This window comes from Mesoplodon mirus, assembly GCF_964341445.2.
Source record: "Mesoplodon mirus genome assembly, contig: HAP1_SCAFFOLD_1041, whole genome shotgun sequence".
Taxonomy (NCBI): domain Eukaryota; kingdom Metazoa; phylum Chordata; class Mammalia; order Artiodactyla; family Ziphiidae; genus Mesoplodon; species Mesoplodon mirus.
Genome location: NW_028295014.1, coordinates 122,093 through 144,803, shown reverse-complemented (window position 1 = coordinate 144,803; position 22,711 = coordinate 122,093). Strand labels below are relative to the sequence as shown.

Sequence of the window (22,711 nt, the reverse complement as noted above, 5' to 3'; positions counted from 1 at the left end):
AAAAAAAAAAAAAAAACCACTGACTCATCCATGCCAAACTGCGCTTTCCAGAGGAAGTGTGTCAGCAGATTCAAGTGAACAATGATAGAATCCCATGATCCCAAATGATTCAAACCTGATGCTTTAGAGGCTGACATCCTGAGCTGAAATAGCCACAGGTCACCACCTGGCCTGATTTAGGGGAGTCCTTTCTTTTTAGTTTATTTCTGTGGTAGCAGAAGAGGTGAGAATCTTTCAAGTCAACTGTCAGGCAGGCTTCTCCTATTATAGAAAAAATTATGAGAGCTTGGGCTTGACTTAGTGGTTGGTGAGCTATATTAAGAATCATATCCTTTCTTTCAAAGTCTAGACGATATATTTGTAGCTCTGGCTTATCTCAGGGGCTATGGCTCTCAGGGACCAGAGAGCTTTTAGTCCTTACATGGTTGGGTTCACTTAAAAACTTTTCTCGCTGAAATTAGCAGGCATAATTTGACAGACACTTGGAGAGGATTACCCCTAATCACATTCTGGTTGAAGGCCAGGTTTGGAAGTAAATTCTTTTAAAATCTTGGGCTTTAGGAAGCACAGTTTGAAGGTGAAAGTGGGACATGTTATGTTGAAAAGAGGATATTAAAAATACTATTAAAAACCGAGAGGCTGATTCCTGGCAGAGGACAACTCTTCCTTGATTTGCTGATCCCTGGCCTTGTCTCTCTCCTTGTTTGGAAGACTCCAGGTTGTTCACGTTGTGGATGCCTACAGTTGCTCTGTGCATATTAAGTTATAGGGCTATACAGACTGGTCACCTCTGGCGAGACTGAAGAGACAGAGGAGAGCGTGTTCCGGCAATTCTACCTGGTTCAATGGATAAGCTTTTATCCTTAATTCTCAAAGGAGAAAAAGCATACAGACGCAGTCTGGAACAATCATTGTCACTCTTCCAACTTCCATGTTCATGACATTGAATAATAGATGAAAGAGAAATAATCAAAAGTAAATGAGAAAGAGTTTTCCATGATTCACTAAAGTAGTAGGAGTATTCTGTTAGGAAATCCTAGAACGATTTATCGGCTGCTACCTAAAATTTTGCATTTAACTTTAATTATGCCCAGTTAGGAATTAAGCAAAACAGAAAGTTTCAACATGACCAGCTGCTACAGATCCAGACTGTTTCACAGTTGAAATTTTTGTTTAATCTTTTGTTCAGTTTTTTGATCACGCAAGAAACCCCGTTCGTAACCGATTCAGTGTCATGAAAACTAAAATATGACATTAGCCAGCTAACCTGTCTGTCCCAATCCGCACCTTAAAACACCTAGGAATAAAGTATACTACTATGGTCATAAATTAATTTCATCTGGGAAAGGAGATGCAGGTTAGACTCTTTCCTTCTTCACAGAGCCCCTGGGAGACAGAAGTAGAATCTTTATATCATAGTTAGTTATGGTTGCATTTTCCTTTTCATTATTATCAGTGTCAAATACCAGACCAGAAGAAGGTGGCCTCACATAACCCTTCTCCAATTACCCTCTCTCAAAAAGAGATCGGGGTTTTCCTGGTGCTCAGTGGTTGAGAGTCCGCCTGCCGATGCAGGGGACACGGGTTCGTGCCCCAGTCCAGTAAGATCCCACATGCCGCGGAGCAGCTGGGCCCGTGAGCCATGGCCACTGAGCCTGCGTGTCCGGAGCCTGTGCTCCGCAATGGGAATGGGAGAGGCCACAACAGTGAGAGGCCCGCGTACAGCAAAAAAAAAAAAAAAAAAAAAAAAAGAAGAGATCGGAGATTGACTACGTAGGTCAACTTGAAAGAAGACAAGAGGTGAGCACACTCCTGGTACACGGAGGGAAACGAACCCCCATCATCTGCACATGCTCGGTAGCATCACAACCGATTAACTCGGAGCTTCATGATGAATGGGAATACCCGTTGGAAGCATGCACTCTATTACAAGGAGAAATCATGATAGAACATGATGAACAGATCAATCACTGTGGGGTGGAGTCTAATAAAATGAGCAGGTATTAGCTGGATTAGCCAATTTTCCATGTTGAAAGGAAAACATGATTTAAGGAATGAAATAAAACAAACATTCCTACCCAGCTCTGTACTGTGTCAATAACAATTTGGAAACTCGGTTGATTTTGTGAATTTAAAAATCAATAAAAGGGGTGAGAAGAGTCCCTGCCTGGATGGCAGTTTGGAATGGAAAGAGATTGGCAAGGTTGCAAGGAAAGCCAAATGGATCTGACTTAAATGCTTTTTTTTTCAAATAATTTTTTTAAAAAGCGTTTAAAAGTCCCACCTAGAATTGTATTTAAATTTTCCTATAAATTAAAATAAAGTGAAAAACAGTGACCCCGCTCCACTCTTTGCGGCCTGGCTTTTGTTTCTCACTTTACTGTTTGAAAAGTCGGGTTAGAGTTGTGTGGGTGCTGGGCGTTTAATCTCCATTCTCCTTAATCAGGAGAAACACCTCAATGTTGTGATGCTCCAGAAGAAGCAGCTTGCCCAAGTCAGAGATGAAATATATTCGGAGCCAGGCATCAAACCCAAGTCTCCTCACGATTTTATTCGTTCCTAGGGCAAGGGGAGAATGACGGTTGTTAGTGTGTATTTCAGAATCCAGTTCTCAAACTTTGGTGTGCATGTGAACCCCCTGGGAATCTTGTTAAGGTGCAGATTCTGACTGATAAGGTCTAGGGTGGGGCCAGCACTCTGTACTTCCAGGAGATGCTGATGATGCTGTTCTGGCCAACAGCCCACTTTGAGTAGCAAGAGAAGTCCAATGCCTGCTAGTGAAGACACTGAAGTGGACTGGCTAAAAGTCAGTCACAGCAAGTTTGGGTCAGGAAGATCTGGGACCGTATCACCCACCCATCTCTGCATTCCCTGCTAAGTCCCCGTTGTCTGCTACACCTCACTGCTGACTCTTACTGAATTGGAGTGAACTTTGGGAAACACCCAAAGGACTGCTGACAAGCCATGGAGTAGTTGGCAAGGCTCTGGGTAGGCAGTGCTCACAGATCAGTCAAGGAATACGTTAGAACACGGTTTCTCCCATTTCTCAACTTAGAAACAGTGTATCTTTAAAAAACCTGAACATCATCTCCAGAAGTAAGATATGGAGAAGACACGTGGAAGAGAATTAGCAGACAGTTTCTGGCATTCTCTTGGAGCTGAGTGGTTAAAGATAAAACTAACTCATACAGTAAGATTCAATGACCTTTATATTCTAGTGACAATGATAATAATAGATGATATAAAGAAACCTGCCACCTCATTCCTAGAGCTCAATCGGAAACTTGGGACTTCACCCTCATTTCCTCTTCCAGATTTTGTCACCTTCAGAGATTTAAGGAAAACAAACACTTTTGGTTTCTACTGTCATCCTTCTCATTGGCTCCAAAAAATCTTGACCAAATAAAGTGATAATTTAATCAAGATGGGTGGGGCGTCAAAAAGACACTGACATTATAAAATTAAAATAGCAGCAACTATTCTTAGCTGACAAATAAATAAGGCATAAATAATTCTATCTCCCCAAGATGCTCCTCAAATCTACCATCAAAGAAGAACTAACCAAGCCTCAGTTTTCTTGTCTGGTTAATGGAGATAATAATTCCCGTCCTGCAGAGGCAGCAAATGAGATAATGCTGCAGGTTCATTGCCTGGTAGTTTGTGGGGTACCCATTTTCACAACTGAGCATTTTTCCCCCCCAAAAGTGGACAATGCAGGTGAGAATCCAGATGTATATTTGGTCCATGTTGAGGGATTATGAGGCTAGTTCAGTGAGAAGGGCAAGGAGGAAGGGGAATTGAGGATGCCAATGAGACACGATCATGGGATCCAGATTCAGAGGAACCAAGTGAGATGAGGAGGGAGTGATGATGGTGGTGGTGAAGGGTGAGGAAGGTGTTGGCTGCTGCTCCCAAGTGAGGGGTTCACAAAGATGAATCAGCCCGGTCCCTGCCCTCTAACTACAAAAGCCATTCCACCCACACACTTCAGGGAACAACGCAACCCAGCTAAACTGCCCTCATCACTTTGTCATGATAGTGGAAATGTTTCTGTCTGGAAGACTGGTCAGATCCTCCTGAATGCCCATATACCTTAGGTCTTCTATTGAAACCAAGATTTTCTGAAGAGCTGACTCCTGGAGAAAGTTGCATTGATTTTGAGATTGGGAGCCTCATATCCAGTTTCCAAATAGCAATACAGAGTGTTCCTCATTCATGTTGCATACTACTTCATTTACTTTGATTCAACTAATGTAGTTCCAAGCCCCCCAAACCCACACCCAGGAACAAACCTTGGAGTACCTTTCTGCTCTCCAACTCCACACTGTAAAAAAAAAAAAAAAAAAAAAAAAATCAATAAAAGAAGGTGGGACTTTCCTGGTGGCACAGTGGTTAAGACCCCACGCTCCCAATGCAGGGGGCCAAGGTTCGAGCCCTGATCAGGGAACTAGATCCCACATGCATGCTGCAACTAAGAATTCGCATGCCACAACTAAGGAGCCCACATGCCACAACTAAGGAACCGGTGAGCCACAACTAAGAAGCCTGCAAGCCGAAACTAAGGAGCCCGCCTGCCGCAACTAAGGAGCCCACACGCTGCAACTAAGGATCTGGTGAGCCGCAACTAAGGAGCCCGCGAGCTGCAACTAGGGAGCCCGCCTGCCACAACTAAGGCCCTGTGCAACCGAAGAAATAAATAAATATTAAAAAAAAAAAGTCAACCAACTTGACCTGTTTAATTGAAATGACAAAATGGCTGAAGAACAATCCAGCAACTGTAAGGCACAGCCTGAATCTCTGTACTAACTCTGATCCAATTTGGTCATTTAGTGCTATGGCTGGGCAGGGATCCAAGCAAAAATCTGACAGTGGCTGGAAAAAGGGTGACAGCTTTTAAAAACTACAATTGTCCCTAAACTTGAAACGCACTCATAAACCTCCTCAAATCCATCTGGCACAACCGCCATGTTTTAGAGCAGCCCACTCTCCCCAAACTTGAACCGGCCTGCAGAAGACAGTCATGCCACCTTGAATGACTCTGCTCTGCATCACCCTCTAGGTTGCCAAATTTAGGCATAAACACATCCATTCACCCTCCCAGAGCTTTCTACAATTTGTACAGTGTCATGGGTTGTCTATATCCTGTCGCTTGGCCCAGGTTCTGTAACCTCATGGTCCATTCACTACACAAAAACAGACCACATGCCAACCTCAGCCACAGGCTCCCTTCTCTCCCAAGTCACACACAATGCTGGCTGACCAAGGTGATATCTCACTGACAACACAAACATCGAAATCCTGCACGTGGCAGATGCATCTGGGGTTGCAGTCCTTTCAACACAGTTTGCTTAAGAGAGTAGGTCTCCCACACAGATAACGACTGGAAAGGCCACCTCACCATACGCTCTGCCTAGATAATGCAGGAGCCTTACAAAACTTCTCTGTAAGTTAGAGGACTCAGCAGGAGTTAGGGGGCTGAAAGGAGTTGCATATTCCATTGCCTTCCATAAACTAGGGGTAGGGGAAATAATTAAGGTTTTAAATAGTCCACTTGCTCAGTCCCCAGAAGTACCAGGACATCCCCCTTTTAAGAGGCTGAGGTCACAGTCTGAACCCTTTTCTGCCCTGTGGTCCTTGTGCCTGAGAGGCTGGGGCCATGCTCTGGACATTTGTTCTCACAGCCTGTGCTGTGAGGAATACTTTTGGTTAAGGCAAAAGTTCCTTAAGTAACATGCCCATGGCATTTTCCTTCTTTTTGTGACTGTGCTGCCCAACAAAAACAGCCTCGTTCCGACCTTATGGAATCTGTAGAGACTAAATTCTATCATAAAAATGGAACTGGATAGTCCTGAGAGCAGTGTTGGAGAAAGCAACGGTCTACTCTGAAGAACACACTGTCAGGACAGAGTTCAGGTGGACTCTTGTTTTGGAGGAGGGTGGAAGTAGAGGCACGGCAGGGGGAAGAAAACAAAACTGCAGCAGTGAGTTAGTTACTGTCCCTTTCACCATCCTTCTGAATAAGCCATCTGGCTAGCAATTAGTTTTATTACCAGCCCTCCCTGTTTAAATCTTAGCAGAGAAAAAGAAAGGACGTTGAAGTGAAGAAAAAATGAAATGGATTACCACCAGTTTCTGGATTTTCTTCTTATATCTGAAGCTCACTCCCAGTCTACGGAATAGTCTTCGGTTTAAACTGAAAGTGAGAAAATTGTGGCACATCAAGGTGGCAGATAGCTGGAAAGAGGAGCGAAAGCAATGAAGCTGTAGTTAGGGTTATGTGATAGCAATCACTTTTATAAGGAAAGAGTCCATGGAAATGCAGAACTGCAGTTTGCAGGCTGATTCTACCTTTAACGTTCTGGGTCATTTGGGGCCAAGAACTTCTTTATCTTCCTTGGACATGGGAGGAGGGATGCATATGACTTGTTTTAAAGCCAGTACTTTGTGAAGTGGTAAGATGTCTGTAAAATGCTTCGAGTGCCCGGGAAACAAACCAGTGGCAAAATAATAAATAAAAATAATAACGACAACATACAATAAAAACACCATGCATCACAGAATTGAAGGGCAGAGAAACGAGCCACTTGGAAGCACTGATGAGACTTTTCTAGGGGACCCACAGCTTGCCGGAGCTTCCCCGACCCCATACTCTGCTGTGAGCCCTTTCACCTAGCATAAGCCCACAGGACAGGCTGCTGGCACGAGAGATCTAGTTTTCACTCTCATCTATAACTACGGCCATGTCCCAAATTAAGCCTCTGGAACAGATGCCGAGGGAGACTAGAAGTGAACGTTCAGGATATATTTTCTGGTATATCGTCTACCTTGAGAGAAAAGGATTTAAACCCACAGAATAATACACAGGTTGGTGAACACCTGACAATAATAACAAAAGATGCACTGACTTATAAAAAGTCTTTTACTATGTATCCCAGGATGGCCAATACAAGCTGGTTAGGTAATTAGCCCTTCAAGAGTTCTTTTACAGTCATATAAAAATGCTTTGCCTTGTTAAAAAAAAAGATATCTAGTCTACCAAAAACATATCCATTAATGGGCTTGGTGTTGTTTCTTTTTTTCCATTTTCAGGTTTGCAAGATAATTAAAAATACCTACATATCATCTCTGAGCACACCAGCTGTCCATTAGCTGATCAGTTTTGGCAATACAGTGCACAGACGTATACCACCACTGGTTTCTGACATTAAGTTAGCTTTAAGCTTATTGGCTATTCCTACAACTGGACGCAGCTTAGAACCCAGGCCCTGGAAAGCATTTGCAGGATTTACTGCCCTTTTGCCTGACACCTTTTCAATGGTGAGAGGTCTGGGCACAGACTTGCTAATCCAAGGGTGTCTTAGTGCTTGAGCTGGGGTCAGGCGGGCAGAGGGGTCCCAGGTAAGACACCTTTTCAAAAAGTCTATGAAGAAGTAATCATCACACCCCTTCAGTGCTGTCCGCCAGTCTTTGCTGCCTGGGGGACCCCGCTTCTTACCCCTCCGTGAATGACCTCCCACAAGCACAACCCTCCCATCTGCCCGACTGGTCACAAAACAGTAGCGAGGTAGGCCCCTGGAGTTAATAAAGTACTTGGCACGTTTGGATTGCTCCAGGAGTTTTGGTGGTGGCATCCCTAGAAGCTCCATCATACAGGCCAGCTGGTCTCCTTCATCCTCTCCAGGGAAGAGAGGATGTCCTGTTAAAAGTTCTGCAAGGATGCAGCCAAAACTCCACATGTCAATGGACGTGCTGTAGCGGCTTCCTAAGATGATCTCTGGAGCTCTGTAGAACCGAGACTGGATATAGGTGTAAAGCTTCCGGTACTCAAAACAGCTGGACCCAAAGTCAATGACCTTAGTCGCACTGTGCCCATAGTGTTTCAGGAGAATGTTTTCTGGCTTCAGGTCACAGTGAATGATCTTGTTTCTGTGGAGAGCATCCAAGGATTGCAAGATGGATTGAGCAAACTTGCGAACCAACTGGATACTAAAACCCTGGAACTTGTTTTTTTTCATGAGCTCATAGAGGTCTACGCTCAGTAACTCAAAGGCCATGCAAACATGGTTCCGGAACGTGAAACTTTCCAGCATATGAATAACGTTCATGCTACCGGTTTTATCCCGCTTTTTAAGATGCTCCAAAATCCGGATCTCCTCGGCTGCTTGGCGATGGAAGTGCTTTTCATTGCGTACCATCTTCAGGGCCACGTACTGTCGAAGTTTGTGATCATAGACCCGGGCTACCTGCCCAAAACTGCCCTTGCCAATAATTTTCAGCACCTCATATCGATAAGCTAGATGGTCTCGAGGCACGTGAATGTAGGCCCCATCTGCATCATCATAACCCCCATTATTGGGACCACCGATAACTCCATGTCTTTTTTTGGCATTTGGACCCACAAAGTAAATTTCTGGATAATTGATGATTTCCAGCTTCTCATAAGCAGTGAGGTGGTGTTTATACTGCTTCAGTGCTTGTTCTGGAGTCAGAGGCAACACTTTGGATGCTTTGGATGAACTGCTGGATTTTACTGTATTCACACGATCTGAACTTTTACCCTGAGAAACTGTAGGAGAGCATTTTTCAGAGTCGTTGATGCCATCTGACTGAAAAGTATCAGATCTTCTGTTGCCAGATTCTTGAAATAGTTGTTCTACCTTCATCTCACCTCCATTCAGGAAGCACTGAGTAGGATCTCTTGTTAAATGCTCAGTGATGATCTACGGCAAAGAGAAGTGAATCTATGTTAAAGTCACTAAAAACGGTGGAAGAACGAAAGAATCGTCCCCCTGACTGAACAAAACAACAAAACATGCCAGTTGTGTAGTTAAAAGGCCCAAAAGTGAGATAAGAAAAGCAGGAGTCTCTAGAAACTCGTGTTATGTTAATCCTTAGGTTCCCTGACAGCTGTGGCCACCCCAGCCCCACTACATAGGCCTCCCTTTGTTCAAAACAAGACGGTCATCTTACCATACCCGAAACATGCTAGATTCCTTCTAACTGGTATGTCTTCCTACCGAGAATCTTTTCACCCCATCCACTCAAATCCTACGCTCTTTCAAAGCCCAATGCTAGTCCTCCCTCTTCCACTTAGAACTACTCCAAGCCCATACTAACTATGGCTCCACTCACATCTTAACTGCAGCTTTTCGAGTCTACCACATAATCTGGCCCTTGTTATATATATACTGTCCTATATTGTTCACAAACTGTTTCAAGTATCTTCCCAAATCTTAAGGGCATGTACCAGGAGCAAATGAATACACATTAAAGTGTTCTGTAAATGATAAAGGGACAGAGGCAGGACGTGATCCCCAGGTCTTCTGAATCTGGGTCCAGAACATTAACATAACCTGGTACCAGCTTCTCCTAGTGCCTGTACTATTCTCCAGTAGGGCTGAATGTTGACCTTGGCCTGGAATCAACCAAGGCCTCATCATCTACTCCTGGGTCCCCAAATAAATGATCGCATCTTTCTATCTCAGTTCATTGAATCACAAAATTTCTAATCCAGAGAGAACTCTTGAGATCACCGAGGCCAATTCTTTAAGTATCTGATGAATAGCAGTGAGGATCTAAGGCCCCAGGGTGCTTCTTGTAAAACTCTCCTAAAGACAAAGAGTCTCCTTTCTCTCTCCCTCCCTTGCTCATAGACACATACACTAGTCTCCCTCAGCAAACGCCTACGTGACAAAGGCATACAACTCTTTTTACTTGATTTGGCATCACCTTTTCCTGCAAGGAACAATAACCTACAGAAGAAAACTCTACTTATTAAATACCTCTGAAATGAAATAACATTCTGTGAAACTCGATGGAGGGAAAGACAATGAAAAAGCCAAACGCTAAAAAAAATACTAAGAAAAATATAAGAATGTGCTAGAAGGAAAGAAGAAAAAAAGTGCTAAAAACTGTTGTTTTAAAAAAAAAGGCTGGGATACTTCAAAGAACAACTATTTTTCTAAACAGACCCTGATGAACTTTACCCCTGATCTGTATGATTGAGAGCCTCTATGATCAGGGGTAGATAATTCCAGAGAAGCTCTGAGCTATATTTATGATCTCTTAAAATATAACACAAATTATAAGGTAATGATCCAAAGTGGCCAACCATTTAAAAAAGAGAATTTTAATATAACCTAAGCAAACAACACCTGACCCATCACCTATATAAATAAAAATATAAAAGATGTAAATATAAAAAACAAAAAAGGGATGAAAAAAATTAAGTGTTGGCAAACTTTAGACAGCCCCTAATTTAGTTATAAAAGCACGACATTAGTTCCTGCCTGCTTCTTTTAGGTCATTTAATCAATTTAAACATTTATATAGTACTACAGTTACAAAAATGAGGCACTGCACCATCTTACATACAAGCAAAGCAGCCAGTACAACGGTAGCCATACTTTGGCATTGAGTTTCTCAATAAAGAGGCAAGATACGGACCAGGAGAGGTCTCTGATACCAAAATAGAGAACTATCACTAGTCAAGAAAATAAAACACAGGCGGGCAGACAGAACCTAAATACCTTGCTAAGATGTAAATATAATGCAACATTTTGTTTATCAGCAATTAAGTCAAATAACCATTCCTGTTTTTAGGGATGGAAAAAAAAGGTCTCATCCATCCATCTAACATTCACATGAGCACTAATTGTTCACAATTATAAAAGTGCCAAAAAACAGGTTACCTCAAGGCACTACAATCTATTAGGAGATAGGTTTGGCTGAACTAGGGAATTATAATTATTTGGTTTTAGGTAGATTTACATAACAAAACCAAATATTTGCATGCATCTAAACCAGTTTTCCTTAAATTTTTACTACCTAACCTAAATGCATCTAAATATTTACTGCTAAAATCCTGGGGACACATTCTGAAGAAATGTGAAGTCAGAAGGCCTAGGTTGGGGTCCTGGCTACACTGCTCAAAAACTGTAGGTCCCAGGGTAGGCTTAACCTTTAGCCCAGTTTCTTAGCCTCAATTTCTTTATCTTTAAAATGTGGATAATAATACCTCCTTGCAGGATGTTGTGTGAATCAAATTATAATTAATAATATATGTGAAAGACCCTCAGAAACTATAAAACATGTTAAAAACACTGGTAACAGTTAGGCAAAATTCTCAATATATTGTTTAAACTCCAATACACCCTCCCTTTCCCCTTTCAGCTTCTCTTTTCTCTCTGTGGTGCCTTCCTCTGCAGTTCCAGACTCCCTCCACCAGACATCTGGCATTAACTATGCCTTCTGCTCCGTGAAGGCCTGCACAATCAGCCTTCCCTTAGGATGCATGGAAACACCTCATCCACTTTCTCCCCAACATAAAACCTCCTTTCAACTTGCCATGCAATTTAATGGGTTATCTCTCCAGACATATTTGACCTTTAAAAAGAGCAATGCCTTAACCCAAGGGAATGACTCTCTAGGACCCGCGGTCATCAATGACAAGCTGGTAGGAAAGGTATTTGTGGTCCAGGATCCACCCCTGGGCATTTCACCTACTCTACCTACATGTTAAGGCTGTGCTGGCTCTGGAGGTATTCATTTCTGTTTGTGGTAAAGAGAGGCTCTCAGGTACAGAATGTTAATAAGAACAGAGATTTAACTTCCACAGAACTATTACAATAAGATTAAGGATGTCATTTGGATTTCCTGACTCATGGTTTTTCCTTAAAGTGAGCCTAAATCTCTCTCTCTGCAAATTAAGTCTTATTTTGCCCTCTGGAACTACACAGGAGGGTCCAAATTTCCATGTTAAAGCCCTTCAGATACCTAAAAGGGGCTGTCCTGCCTTCACCATTTTTTCTCGAGGCTCATCATCCCCATCACATCCTCCACCTCACACAGCCTGGGTCAGGCTGCCTTACTATATCCTATTCACGTTCTCAACACGTTATGGGCTGCACGGTATATCTCTCTGCAAGTGTGGCTTGCAGAACAGAACAAGACACTTCAGGTCTAGTCCCCTGTGGACTGTCAAGGTTTGAACCTCCAATGAATCTGAAGAATTCCAGAAAGAAATTTTTCCACACAGGGAGGGGTTCTCGCCTTAGCTTTCTTTCCTTTCCTGTAATAACTCAAATACTGCTCTGAATCAATTATGTATCAAGTCTGCTGTGCTATAAATAAAATCTTCCTTCCATTGTTCTAGGAGAAACTAGAATTTTCACACATATTAAAGTAGTTACAAAACACTATATATTTCTAGTCTAGGGTGATAATCACAATAACTGACCAATGTCTGCAATCGACTTCAAATATTTTAACTATGTAATTATATCCAGAGAGTCAAATAATGCCAGATTAATCATGTTTTATTTAAGAATGCTTCATGTACATTGTTAATTTGGAGCGCTCTTTTTTTTTTTAACACCCCTGTATTGGAGTATAATTGCTTTACAATGGTGGGTTAGTTTCTGCTTTATAACAAAGCGAATCAGCCATACATATACATATGTCCCCATATCTCCTCCCTCTTGCGTCTCCCATCCTCCCTATCCCACCCCTCTAGGTGGTCACAAAGCACCGAGCTGATCAATTTGGAGCACTCTTGACATTTCAAATAGAATCTTCAACTGCGTTAGTCAAGTCTTAAAGATCTTGTTGAGAAATTCAGAAAAGGAATATCCTTCTCGTCCAGATATAAAACACCACCCCCTCCCTCGTTCTCGACCCTAAATCTCTGCAACACAAAGCTAACCCAATAAAAGCCTATGAGCAGATGATTTATAGTTTACAACAAGAATGTAAGGGCATCTTGGATAAACAAGGAAGCCAAAGCTCTTTGTGAAATGAGCAATAGCGTCTCGCAATGGAGTCATGGCATAATGAACTATAAGTGTTACTAAGAGGTCAAAAGCACTTTTTTCAGCAAAATTTGCAAAGACAGCATTGTTTTAGAATCTAAAATCTTGTGTTTTGCAAGCTGTGTTACTCTGAATACCACACAGTAAAAAAATTCATTTTGATCCTGAAACATACAATTTAATTGCCCTACTATATGGTGATTAGCACTGGCCAACTCTGAAGTAAAGTTAAAATGGAGTTTAAGTCACATGATGACGGACTGTAAAAGTTTCCCAGAGAGATGTGCTAATTGTCAGCAAGTAACCACGAAATCTGATAGTCAACACACGAGTATATAGGTGGTTCTGGAGCTCTTAGAGGTTTTTACATATTAAAAACAATAAGCTTGTGGAGAATGGAAACTTACTGCACTTTGGAAAGGAGATTAAAAATAGGGTGACCAGCCTTCCAAATATATGTAGCCCGTATCTTGTAATATTATTAGCCTTGAAAGTAGTGAAGGGGTTGATTTTTAATGGCAAAAGCTGACAAAGCGTTGGGAAGGACTATGAAAAATGCAAGCAGTGTTTTACATAGAAATAATTTTAGGTCTTAAACAGAAATATGAAGGAGAATTATTGATAAATTAGTCTACTCAATTATTCAGTTTGTTCGTTGATGATATATGCAGCAAATTTTAAAGTCACAGGATAGATTCTCCCTGTCATGGAACTTGTCCAAAACCCTGCTCTCCCTACCTCTCTATGAGTGCCGAGGGAATGGGAATTAATTTATTCTCTTAAACATAAAACGGTGTCAAAAGCTAAATGTCTGCAAGCTCCAAAATGATTAAATGCATCGAAACCAAAATGCATTGCTCAAGTTTCATTTATGATCTATAAAATGGTTCTCTTTGGGCCTCCCTGGTGGCGCAGTGGTTGAGAGTCCGCCTGCCGATGCAGGGGATACGGGTTCGTGCCCCGGTCTGGGAGGATCCCATATGCCGCGGAGCGGCTGGGCCCGTGAGCCATGGCCACTGGGCCTGCGCATCCGGAGCCTGTGCTCCGCAACGGGAGAGGCCACAACAGTGAGAGGCCCGCATACAGCAAAAAGAAAAAAAAAAAAAAAAAAAATGGTTCTCTTAAGCATACTAATAAGCTAGGACTGCATTTCTACCGTGCAGGAAAAATCTGCAGATCTGTAAGTTCAGAGGTATTTTCTGTTTCTTGTTCTTGTTAAAATGAGCCATCATAATATACTGTACATATCATTCTATCAAAAAAAATAACCACTATCTAGGGCTTCCCTGGTGGCGCAGTGGTTGACAGTCCGCCTGCCGATGCAGGGGACACGGGTTCGTGTCCCGGTCCGGGAAGATCACACATGCCGCGGAGTGGCTGGGCCCGTCAGCCATGGCCGCTGAGCCTGCGCGTCCGGAGCCTGTGCTCCGCAACAGGAGAGGCCACAACGGCCACAACGGTGAGAGGCCCGCGTACCGCAAAAAAACAAACAAACAAACAAACACTATCTAGATAAAAGTAGCATGTCGTTTTTTTCCCTATTTACCCCAGTGATTGAAAGGAATAGGTGGGCTCCAAATCAAAATCATTCTGAAAAGCTGAACTTGGACCACAGAAATTGTTATTTCAAAGTCAAGAGAAACCAAAAGTGAGTAAAAAAGAGCCTGGGTTACCAGTGACATGTAACTGTACCTTGACCATTTAAAGTAGCACTTCCTCCTTTCCAGGCCCATTAGAGCTCAAAGAATTACTTCATTTACTTACATTTAGTCTTCTGGGTAGAGGTGGTTCAGAAGGATTGCAGAGTGCATTTGAACAGGGTGAGCCTTTGGTTTCATCTATTATCACGACACTATCATAGACAAAATCATCCAATCTAGTTGAAAGGATTACAGATAAAATCTGTCAGTAACTGAAGTATATAAATTTGTATTTCCAAAACACCCTTTAACTGCTTCATATCTGCTACAAAGAATAATTAATACAAACAAATGTCCACACTGCATTTTGGCACTGAATACACACCACAGGGGTATTTGGCAGAGGAAGGGAGGAAACCCAACTTTTCCTCCTTTTTTTATTTTTAAAGAAAGGACAGCATTTCTAGGTTTATAGTTTGAAATTGTTAAAATACGTCTTACTTTCTGAATGTTGTTAACAATAGGGACCATCAAAAGAATCTCATTTAACTTACTACTTGAAAATGAAGGCTAGTTGAAATCTGAAGCCTAAAAGCTAACCAGAACAAACAAACAGACAGAGAACTGTATTTTCAAGTCGGAGACTTGGATTCTAATCTCAGCTCTACCACTGGCTACTCTACCTTCCTCTCTGAGCCGTTGGCCACATGTTGTAAAGGGAAGAATAGTTCCAGTCTACGCACTTCTGGGTCTCACAAGCAAGAAATAAAAGGCCTTCTTAGGGCTTTCTCTATATTTATTTATTTATTTTCCTACTTAACATCTATCTAACTTGTAGAAAACTACAGTGAATTCTACAGCAAATACTATAGGGATTCTCTAAATTACAAAACGTACTGGATTTCACATCTTTACCCACTTAATTTTCGGGTGGATGGTGGAAGCTAAATGCCAAATGATAATTTCTCTGCTCTTTAACGCTGTGCCTCCCTCCACCGCTGTAAGGGAACACAAAAGACGGAGAGGATTTATTTAATCCACAAGATGGCTCTGAATAATGTATTTCATCTGCCACCAAGAACATGGATTTCCCAGTAACACACATCAGCATTTCATTGTATCATTGTTACATGATATACTATGAATACAATGATAATGAGCCAGCTGCAAGGGAAGAATTTTTTTTAATCTTTAAAACTATGCTGGAATATTTTAGTGGCTTATAAAAACTGTTTTGTAAAATTCTAGAGTTTTCTTAATCGATGTGTTATAGGAGTACAAAGAGAAAAAAAAACGAAAAACAAAAACCAAACAGAAAACCCACTACAAATTATTTTTGGAATGTTCTCTTTTTAAAAAACATGCTTACATTCTGATAAAATTATACCTTTAACGGGAACTGCTTCATTGACAAGAACCAAAAATTCTGGATGTGACTGATTCTTTGCCAACAGCATGAATAAAACAAACAAAATGGGACAGACGTCCACATTTACAAAGAAAAAGACAGACTGAAGACCTACGAGATTTCCTATAAATAGCCAAAGGAAATTACCCAAAGGTAGTCTCCATGCAAATGAAGTGGGCAGGTGGTCCCTACTCTCCATTAAGGTGTAAAATCCTATGAAAGGTGGAGAATCTCTCAAAACACGATCCACAAAAAGTCCTACTCGGCAGAGCCCCTCACCTACACCCCTCACGGCAAAGCCCTTGGTTATCTGCTCTGAGCAACAGGGCTTATTGGAAAAGGTATTGCTCCCTGTGTCCCCCAGTTTGCTAAAAAGCCCCACCAAAAACATCCCAGCTTCTCCGAGTTCCTACCATATACACCTGATGTAGGACTTCAGAAATAATCCCCAGGGTGGGAATTCTTCTTTGCCTAACTCCTTTCTAGCCCACTCCCGCGCTGGGCTGGGGGCAGGGGAGCTGATGGAGAGGAAGAGGGTGGGCCAGTCCCGGAGAGGGAGTCAGACCCCTTCCCTCGTCCTTACTGCTTGGGGGCTCGCTCAACCTCCAGCCCAGTCCATCCACGCCCCCCGACCTCGCCTGCCAGCTGCAGCGGCTCCTTCGGGAGCCCCAGCGCGTTATCCCCCGGCGCCGTTACCTCCGCGGCTGGGGCGGGAGTCCGACTCTTGGCGGCCCCGCATCTTTCCGCCCGGGCCCGCGAGCTGTGCCTCCCATCCGTTAGCTCCGGACCCCCCGGAGGGAGGGGCGGCGTTTGGACGGTCAGGCGAGCAGCGTCCACCTGAGCTGGGGCGGCTGCCTCCCGGGCCGCGACGTTTCCTCGTTAACTCTCTTCCACACAGTGCAGCTCCCAGCGCGTCCGCTCGGGACTGGCTGGGGTCGACAACTGCCAGAGGAGCAGCAGGGGCGGGAAGGGGAGTGGTGTGGTCGCCTAGCAACCGCGACACGCCCCTTGAAACGCCTCGGCGCAACAATGTGGCCACGCACAGGGGCGGGGCCGAGGCCACTCCCCACTGAGCGGCGCGTGTCTCGGAAGCTCTCGCTGGCCCTGGAAGGTGGGAGGCGGGAGGCTGGGAACCCGCCGCCTGAGGTTCTCTGGTCGCTGGCCGAGGCCTGAGGGCCGCGGCTGGGGAGGTAGAAGGGCCCTGACGGGGTGTTTGTGAAATAGCAGCCCCCGATTTCTGCCTCAGAAGTGGCAGCCGGCACCTCACGGTCAGCTAGCTATCTCTTAGCAAGTTGCAGCCTAGAGTTCTAAAACCTCCCTTGAATATGAATAAAATGAGAACGAAAGACATGGGTAATTTCTCAGACTTCTCCACTGAGGGGCGTCCCTCCGGAGGGTAATGAGTTAACAGAGGAAACCAATAATAATAAACCCATTTTGTGACACCACCGGCGCCACGAATCTTTTCATTTAACCTCGGTAACCATACTAGATGACATCCCTCTTTTATATAGATTTAACTAGGATCCGGAATTTAAGCTGAGGTATGTCTGACTCCCCTGCAATGGGATGCCACGGATGGTAGGGCTCAGAGCCATTTTAAGGATGAGGAAAGTGAGGCCAGAGGAGATCTGTGTTTGGCAAAGCCTGAACTAAACGTCTCCAAATTCCCAGCCTTCGTCCTGCTGCACCAGACCCCCTGGAAAGAAGGCTCTTCCTGTCTTCTTCCTTGGAATGGGTGGGGGTTTTCCCTTTGCTTTTCTGAAAAGTTAAGATGCCTCGGCAACACCAAGGGTAAGCGGATTTGGATAGTTGGAACGAAAGTGAAAGGGAAGGAGGTTAAAACAGAAGAACACAAGTGTTGTTTTCTTGAGCGTAACAGCCAGTCGGATTATCTAAACCTACAAAACACGAGGCAGGCTGTCTGACCCTTGAGGAGAGAACTAAACGTTATGGAAATGCCGAACACGGGCGCCACCTGGTGGGGTGGGGCTTGGGGACTCATTGCCCCAAGCCTGCAGAGCATAGTCCAGAAACCTGAACATTTGCATCCAAGGCTCATTTCCGTGAGACTAAAAGTCAGAGTCCCTGTTCTCATGTCTTTAGTAAAAATGCCCTTAAAATCCAAAGGCTCTTCACTTTATAAATTACTAATGTGTCCGTTTGGGGAACTTTACAATCAATGTTTTCTTTAGCCTATGATAAAAATATAAATTCAAAGATTTTCTTCCATGATGATTTAAAATTTTTTTCTAATCTTATGAATAAGCTTTTTTTTCCTAACCTCGCCCAGCCCCTCCCCGACCCTTCCCCAACCAGAACAATCCTGCTTTCATGTGGGTTTGTATTTAGACTCCTATGGAAGATTTTGTTTGAAGGAAGAGTTCCATGGCAGCGAAAGGTTTGGACTAGATTGTTGCTGAGGTCCTTTCCAGCTCTAAGGTTGCAAAATTGTATTAAATAATCATTGTTCTTAGTACTTATGTGGACCCCTCAGACCACTTTACTGCACTAAACGTTTCGATAGGACTTGCCCCCCCGCCAAGTTTTCTTACCTCCTTCTGAATCACTGCTCTCTCCAAGTCTGCTTTAAGACATAGCTATGTAAGCCACCTTGAGGCATTTTGCTCCCCTTCCTGCCCCTGAGATAGGAAGCACAGAGGCCTCCTTTGTCTTTAGGCTATTGATCCCAAGGTCACGGGAGGGAGGATTACACGAGGATGCTGGCACTTCATGAGTCTCCGACCTTAGTGACCCAAGTAATTTCTTCAAAGAGCCCCTGTTTCATAACAGTGTGGCTGGATTAAAGCCCAATGAGGGCTCTAGCAGGAGCCCCCACACCCCAGCAGAACTGCTGCCCTGTGCGCTCCAGCTCCTGAGCAGCTTCTACATCATTTACGCCCTTTCTTCCCTTCCCGTTACCAAGAAACTGGGTTTGCCTCTTGGTGGGTGTTGAGCCAAAAGATGCAATGACATCAAAGAGTGAGAGAAGGAAGGATTTATTACTTGCAGCAAGTAAGGAGAACCCTGAGGATCTTTCCCAAAACAGTGTCTCCCAGAACTGTCAAACTGGAGAAGTTTTAAGCATATTCATGACTGACAGAGCTCAAGCTTCAGTTGATTGAAGTCATGAAGTTCATAAAACATCAACATCATTATCCCTTAGGTTCCAGTTGATCTGGTAGCTGAGCACTTCAGGCTAATCTTTGCCATTGAAAGAGAACTGGGACTCTTTAGAACCTCTCTTGCCTAATAACAGGTAATGTTTCTGCATTCTTTTCTTCCCTTAAGATCATTAATTACTGAGACCTGTGCAAGGGCAAGCATTGTGGCCAGGCTTAGGTAACAAAATGGCTTCTGTCAAGAAAGCCATGCCTGGTTCTTTTTCTCCAAGGATCCCCTACCCTATCTGCTTATGCTCCCTAGCCCCACTCAAGAGTAGTTCAAAATTTCCATTGTCTCTCTCAGTGCAGCTAAAGCCAGATTTACCTATCGTGGATTAGCCAAATATCCTGTAAGATACCTGCTTGCTTGTTGAAGCCAGTTCTAATATATCTGCAAAATAAGGAACCCCTAAAAAATAAACAAGAAAAATGAAACTATTCCAGCCTCTTCAAAAATCATCAGAACATTCAGAATGTGATTATAACAGTTTCAAATGTAAAGATGAAGAAAATATTCCTATGGCCACATGCACCTGGAATTTTGTGATGAAACACCTGTTGGTGGGTTAAGTTTAAATTCTTTTCAATAACTATAAATTATTCTTTGCAGCATGATGTGCCATAATGCATAGTATACCATATTAATCACAAAATTGGAATGCACTTTAAAAAAATCATTTATAGAGAACCTATGAAACTCACCATTTTCCTCAAGCTATGTCGACCTCAAGTTCACCTGAGCTCCAGAAACATGTATAGCTATTTTCAGAAACAGAGATTTAACTCACTGAAACACTAAAACCACATCATTTTTCTGAAGTTTCAGAACGCTGTCTCTCTTCTGAACCTCATGGACTTCTGCTACCAAACTCAGGTTCAGCTGTTCACCACTCAAAAACCCATACTTGAGAGGCAAGTGTTGCTTGGAAAGGAAAGGTTGCTTTATTCAGGAGGCTGGCAACCTGGGGAGAAGGCAGACTTGTGTCCAAAAACCAACTCCAGAGATTCTGCTGGACCATGAAAGTTTTCAAAAGGAGAATCATTTGGGGAGGGGGTCAGAGTCTTCATTATCTTCTACCTTGTACAGACTTCTGATTGGTTGGTGGTGAGGTAAGAGGGTGGTGTTCCCAGAATCTAGTGCTTAGCCTGAAGTTACCATCCTCCACCTGGGAGGGGGCCCTAGTTACTGCAGAAGAACTCAAACATATATTGTTATGTATATTCCTTGAAGAGGAACCAGGAACCTGCCCCATGCTGCACTACTGTTTCCTGATTGCTCCTCCTTTCTTTCTGCAATCCCTCCCTTCCCTGATAAGCAACTGTTTGAATCTGCCCTTTGGAACTCAGGAAAGGTCAAGGAGGCTGAATGAAGACTATTTCCTACAGAGAAGAAACAGGGGACATGGAAAGGATTTATGCCTTGGAGGGCCCCACAGGGTCCTGCAAGGTTTCACTTCCTGTACTTCTTCCCTCTCTCTCTCTTCCCCAAGCTTTGAAAGTTGCCCCATTAATGCTTCAGGATCTTGAAAACAACAACAACAGCAACAAATAAAGTCCCGATGCTTCTTCCAACACTGTAGACACTTGGTTCTATGTCTCCTAAATCCTGAAGTTTGTCCTTATTAATCCCTAACCCCAGAAAGACTCGTCTTTTCCCAAAATATCTGTCACCTCTTCTCACTCTTCCCAAGTCAACATGACCAGTTCCAGCGACAGACCTGAGGGGCCATGTGAAAGTATGTTTCTGAAGTTTGAAAACCTAACCAGGACTCTTTCTAATATAATTACCGTTTTTAAAAAATATATTCATTTATTTATTTTGGCCGCACTGGGTCTTAGCTGCGGCACGCAGGATCTTCGTTGAGGCATGTGGGATCTTTAGTTACGGCATGCAGACTTTTAGTTGCAGCATGCATGCAGGGTCTAGTTCCCTGACCAGGGATAGAAGCCGGCCCCCTGCATTGGGAGCGCAGAGTCTTACCCACTGGACCACTAGGGAAATCCCTAATTACCGTTTATTAAGTCTATTATGTTCCAGGTACCATCAGAAGTGCTTTACATATATTTTCTCATTTAAAACTTATAACAGTCCTGTGAGATAGGTATTATCCCTATTTTACAATTCAGAAAACATTCTCAAAGATTACCAACTTGTCCAAGTTCACCCAGCTGGCGTGTGGTTCCAACTAAAAATTGTCACTTGCCATCGGGCACTACAAAAATGAAGTCTCAAGCCACTGCAGTTGCTGACCTTCAACACACCCTGAAAGGAGTTTAGGGTAGAGATCAGGAATGAGGCCTTCTGTGCTCTGGGAAACATTGGCAGAACAGGCCTTCAGATAGTTGGATATTTTCAGAAGGTTTTATGAGCCCAGTTTCTTGCATCTTCTCATATCTAGAGAATCACTAAAATCATAAATGGAGACATCTGCTCCTCATGAGTAGCAACAACCTTCTGCCAAAATGTGTGCTTGACTGCATGTATCCCTCTTCACCAAAATCACATATATACTGACTTCCACCCTTACCTCTTCAGAGCAGTTTATCAGAGTTATCTGAGAGGCTGTCTTCTGGGCTATAGTCCTCATTCGCCCCAAATAAAACTTAACTCACAACTCTCATGTTGTGCATATTTTTCCAGTCGACAGTTTTGGCGACCATGAAGGGACGCAGAGCAGACTTCTGTCCTTTACCTGAACTCTGGGAGAAACTGGAACATTGATAGTATCAGAGACCTCTTGTGTCCATCCACCTCCTTGGAGAGTCCAGACGAATTTGGGTGAGTCTCTCCTGGTTCTTGGATCTCCTGTATTGGTTGATGATCCTGAGTTTTATTTGGCAGTGTATAACAGGTACCTGGCCCCCGGTTGAAACTTTCCGGGGTGTGCGGGGGTGGGCTGGCTGAAAAACAATGGGGTTTGCTCAGTTTAAAGACACTGAGCGGTCTGGGCTGGGTAGTTTGGTAAGAAGCTGATCTGACTCTTTTCCTCAGTTTGGCTGCCTTCATAGAATTTGTCAGGATAAAAGTGAAGATGTTACATGAGAGCTTTGCTCCAAAGAAGAGGGACAAGACTCCTCCTGGTCAGTTAGAGCTTTCTCAGGCAACTGAGATATGTATGGGAGTGGTGGAGGCAGAGTCCTCATACCGTGCAATGGTCCCACAGGGCAATCCACACATTAATTAAAAGACTTGCTCATCCAGGAATCATGTATAAGAATTGGCCATTCAGTGATCCGAGCACTCACAGTGGTCTTAGACCACTGAAGGGTGAAACTGAGCCACATAAGAGGGCTGAAGCGACTCTAGGGTGATGCCTGGAGGAGTTAAGCTCACAAGCCGCACACTGGCCCATCACACAATTTCATTAGTAAGTTTTACCCCTGACAAATTCAACTTTAAAATGGGATATAGAGCCTCTCAAACAGAGACATGAGGAGCATCAGAAAGCCAGCCTCTGACTAACACCCCTGCCAGGTTTATGTATGTACAAAACTTATATTTACAAGTACTTACTTATTTGGAATTAAAGGGAAACTTTGCCCTGAAAATAGCCACTATGGGCTCTTTTATTTTGTATGCAGTTGTTAGAGAAAGCTGGCTTAATAAAACATCTTTTCAGAATTCTGACCCTTGAGGGAACAGGTCCTTCTAGGAGAACATGCTTTTCTCTCCCTGTGCCTTGAGACCAG

At 43.4% G+C, this 22,711-nt stretch overlaps 1 protein-coding gene across 1 annotated transcript; it reads right to left on the bottom strand.

Moving 5' to 3' along the window:
- Window positions 1-7,145: 7,145 nt before the first annotated feature.
- Window positions 7,146-16,708, bottom strand: LOC309797819 (dual specificity tyrosine-phosphorylation-regulated kinase 3-like; the record flags this gene model as incomplete). The annotated part of the gene is made up of 3 exons (XM_082646219.1): window positions 16,554-16,708; window positions 14,574-14,685; window positions 7,146-8,720 (listed from the first exon to the last, which is right to left on the bottom strand). The coding sequence occupies exons 1-3, from the start codon at window positions 16,628-16,630 to the stop codon at window positions 7,146-7,148; spliced, it is 1,764 nt and encodes a 587-aa protein (XP_082502345.1). The 5' UTR covers window positions 16,631-16,708.
- Between the last annotated feature and the right edge of the window lie 6,003 nt (window positions 16,709-22,711).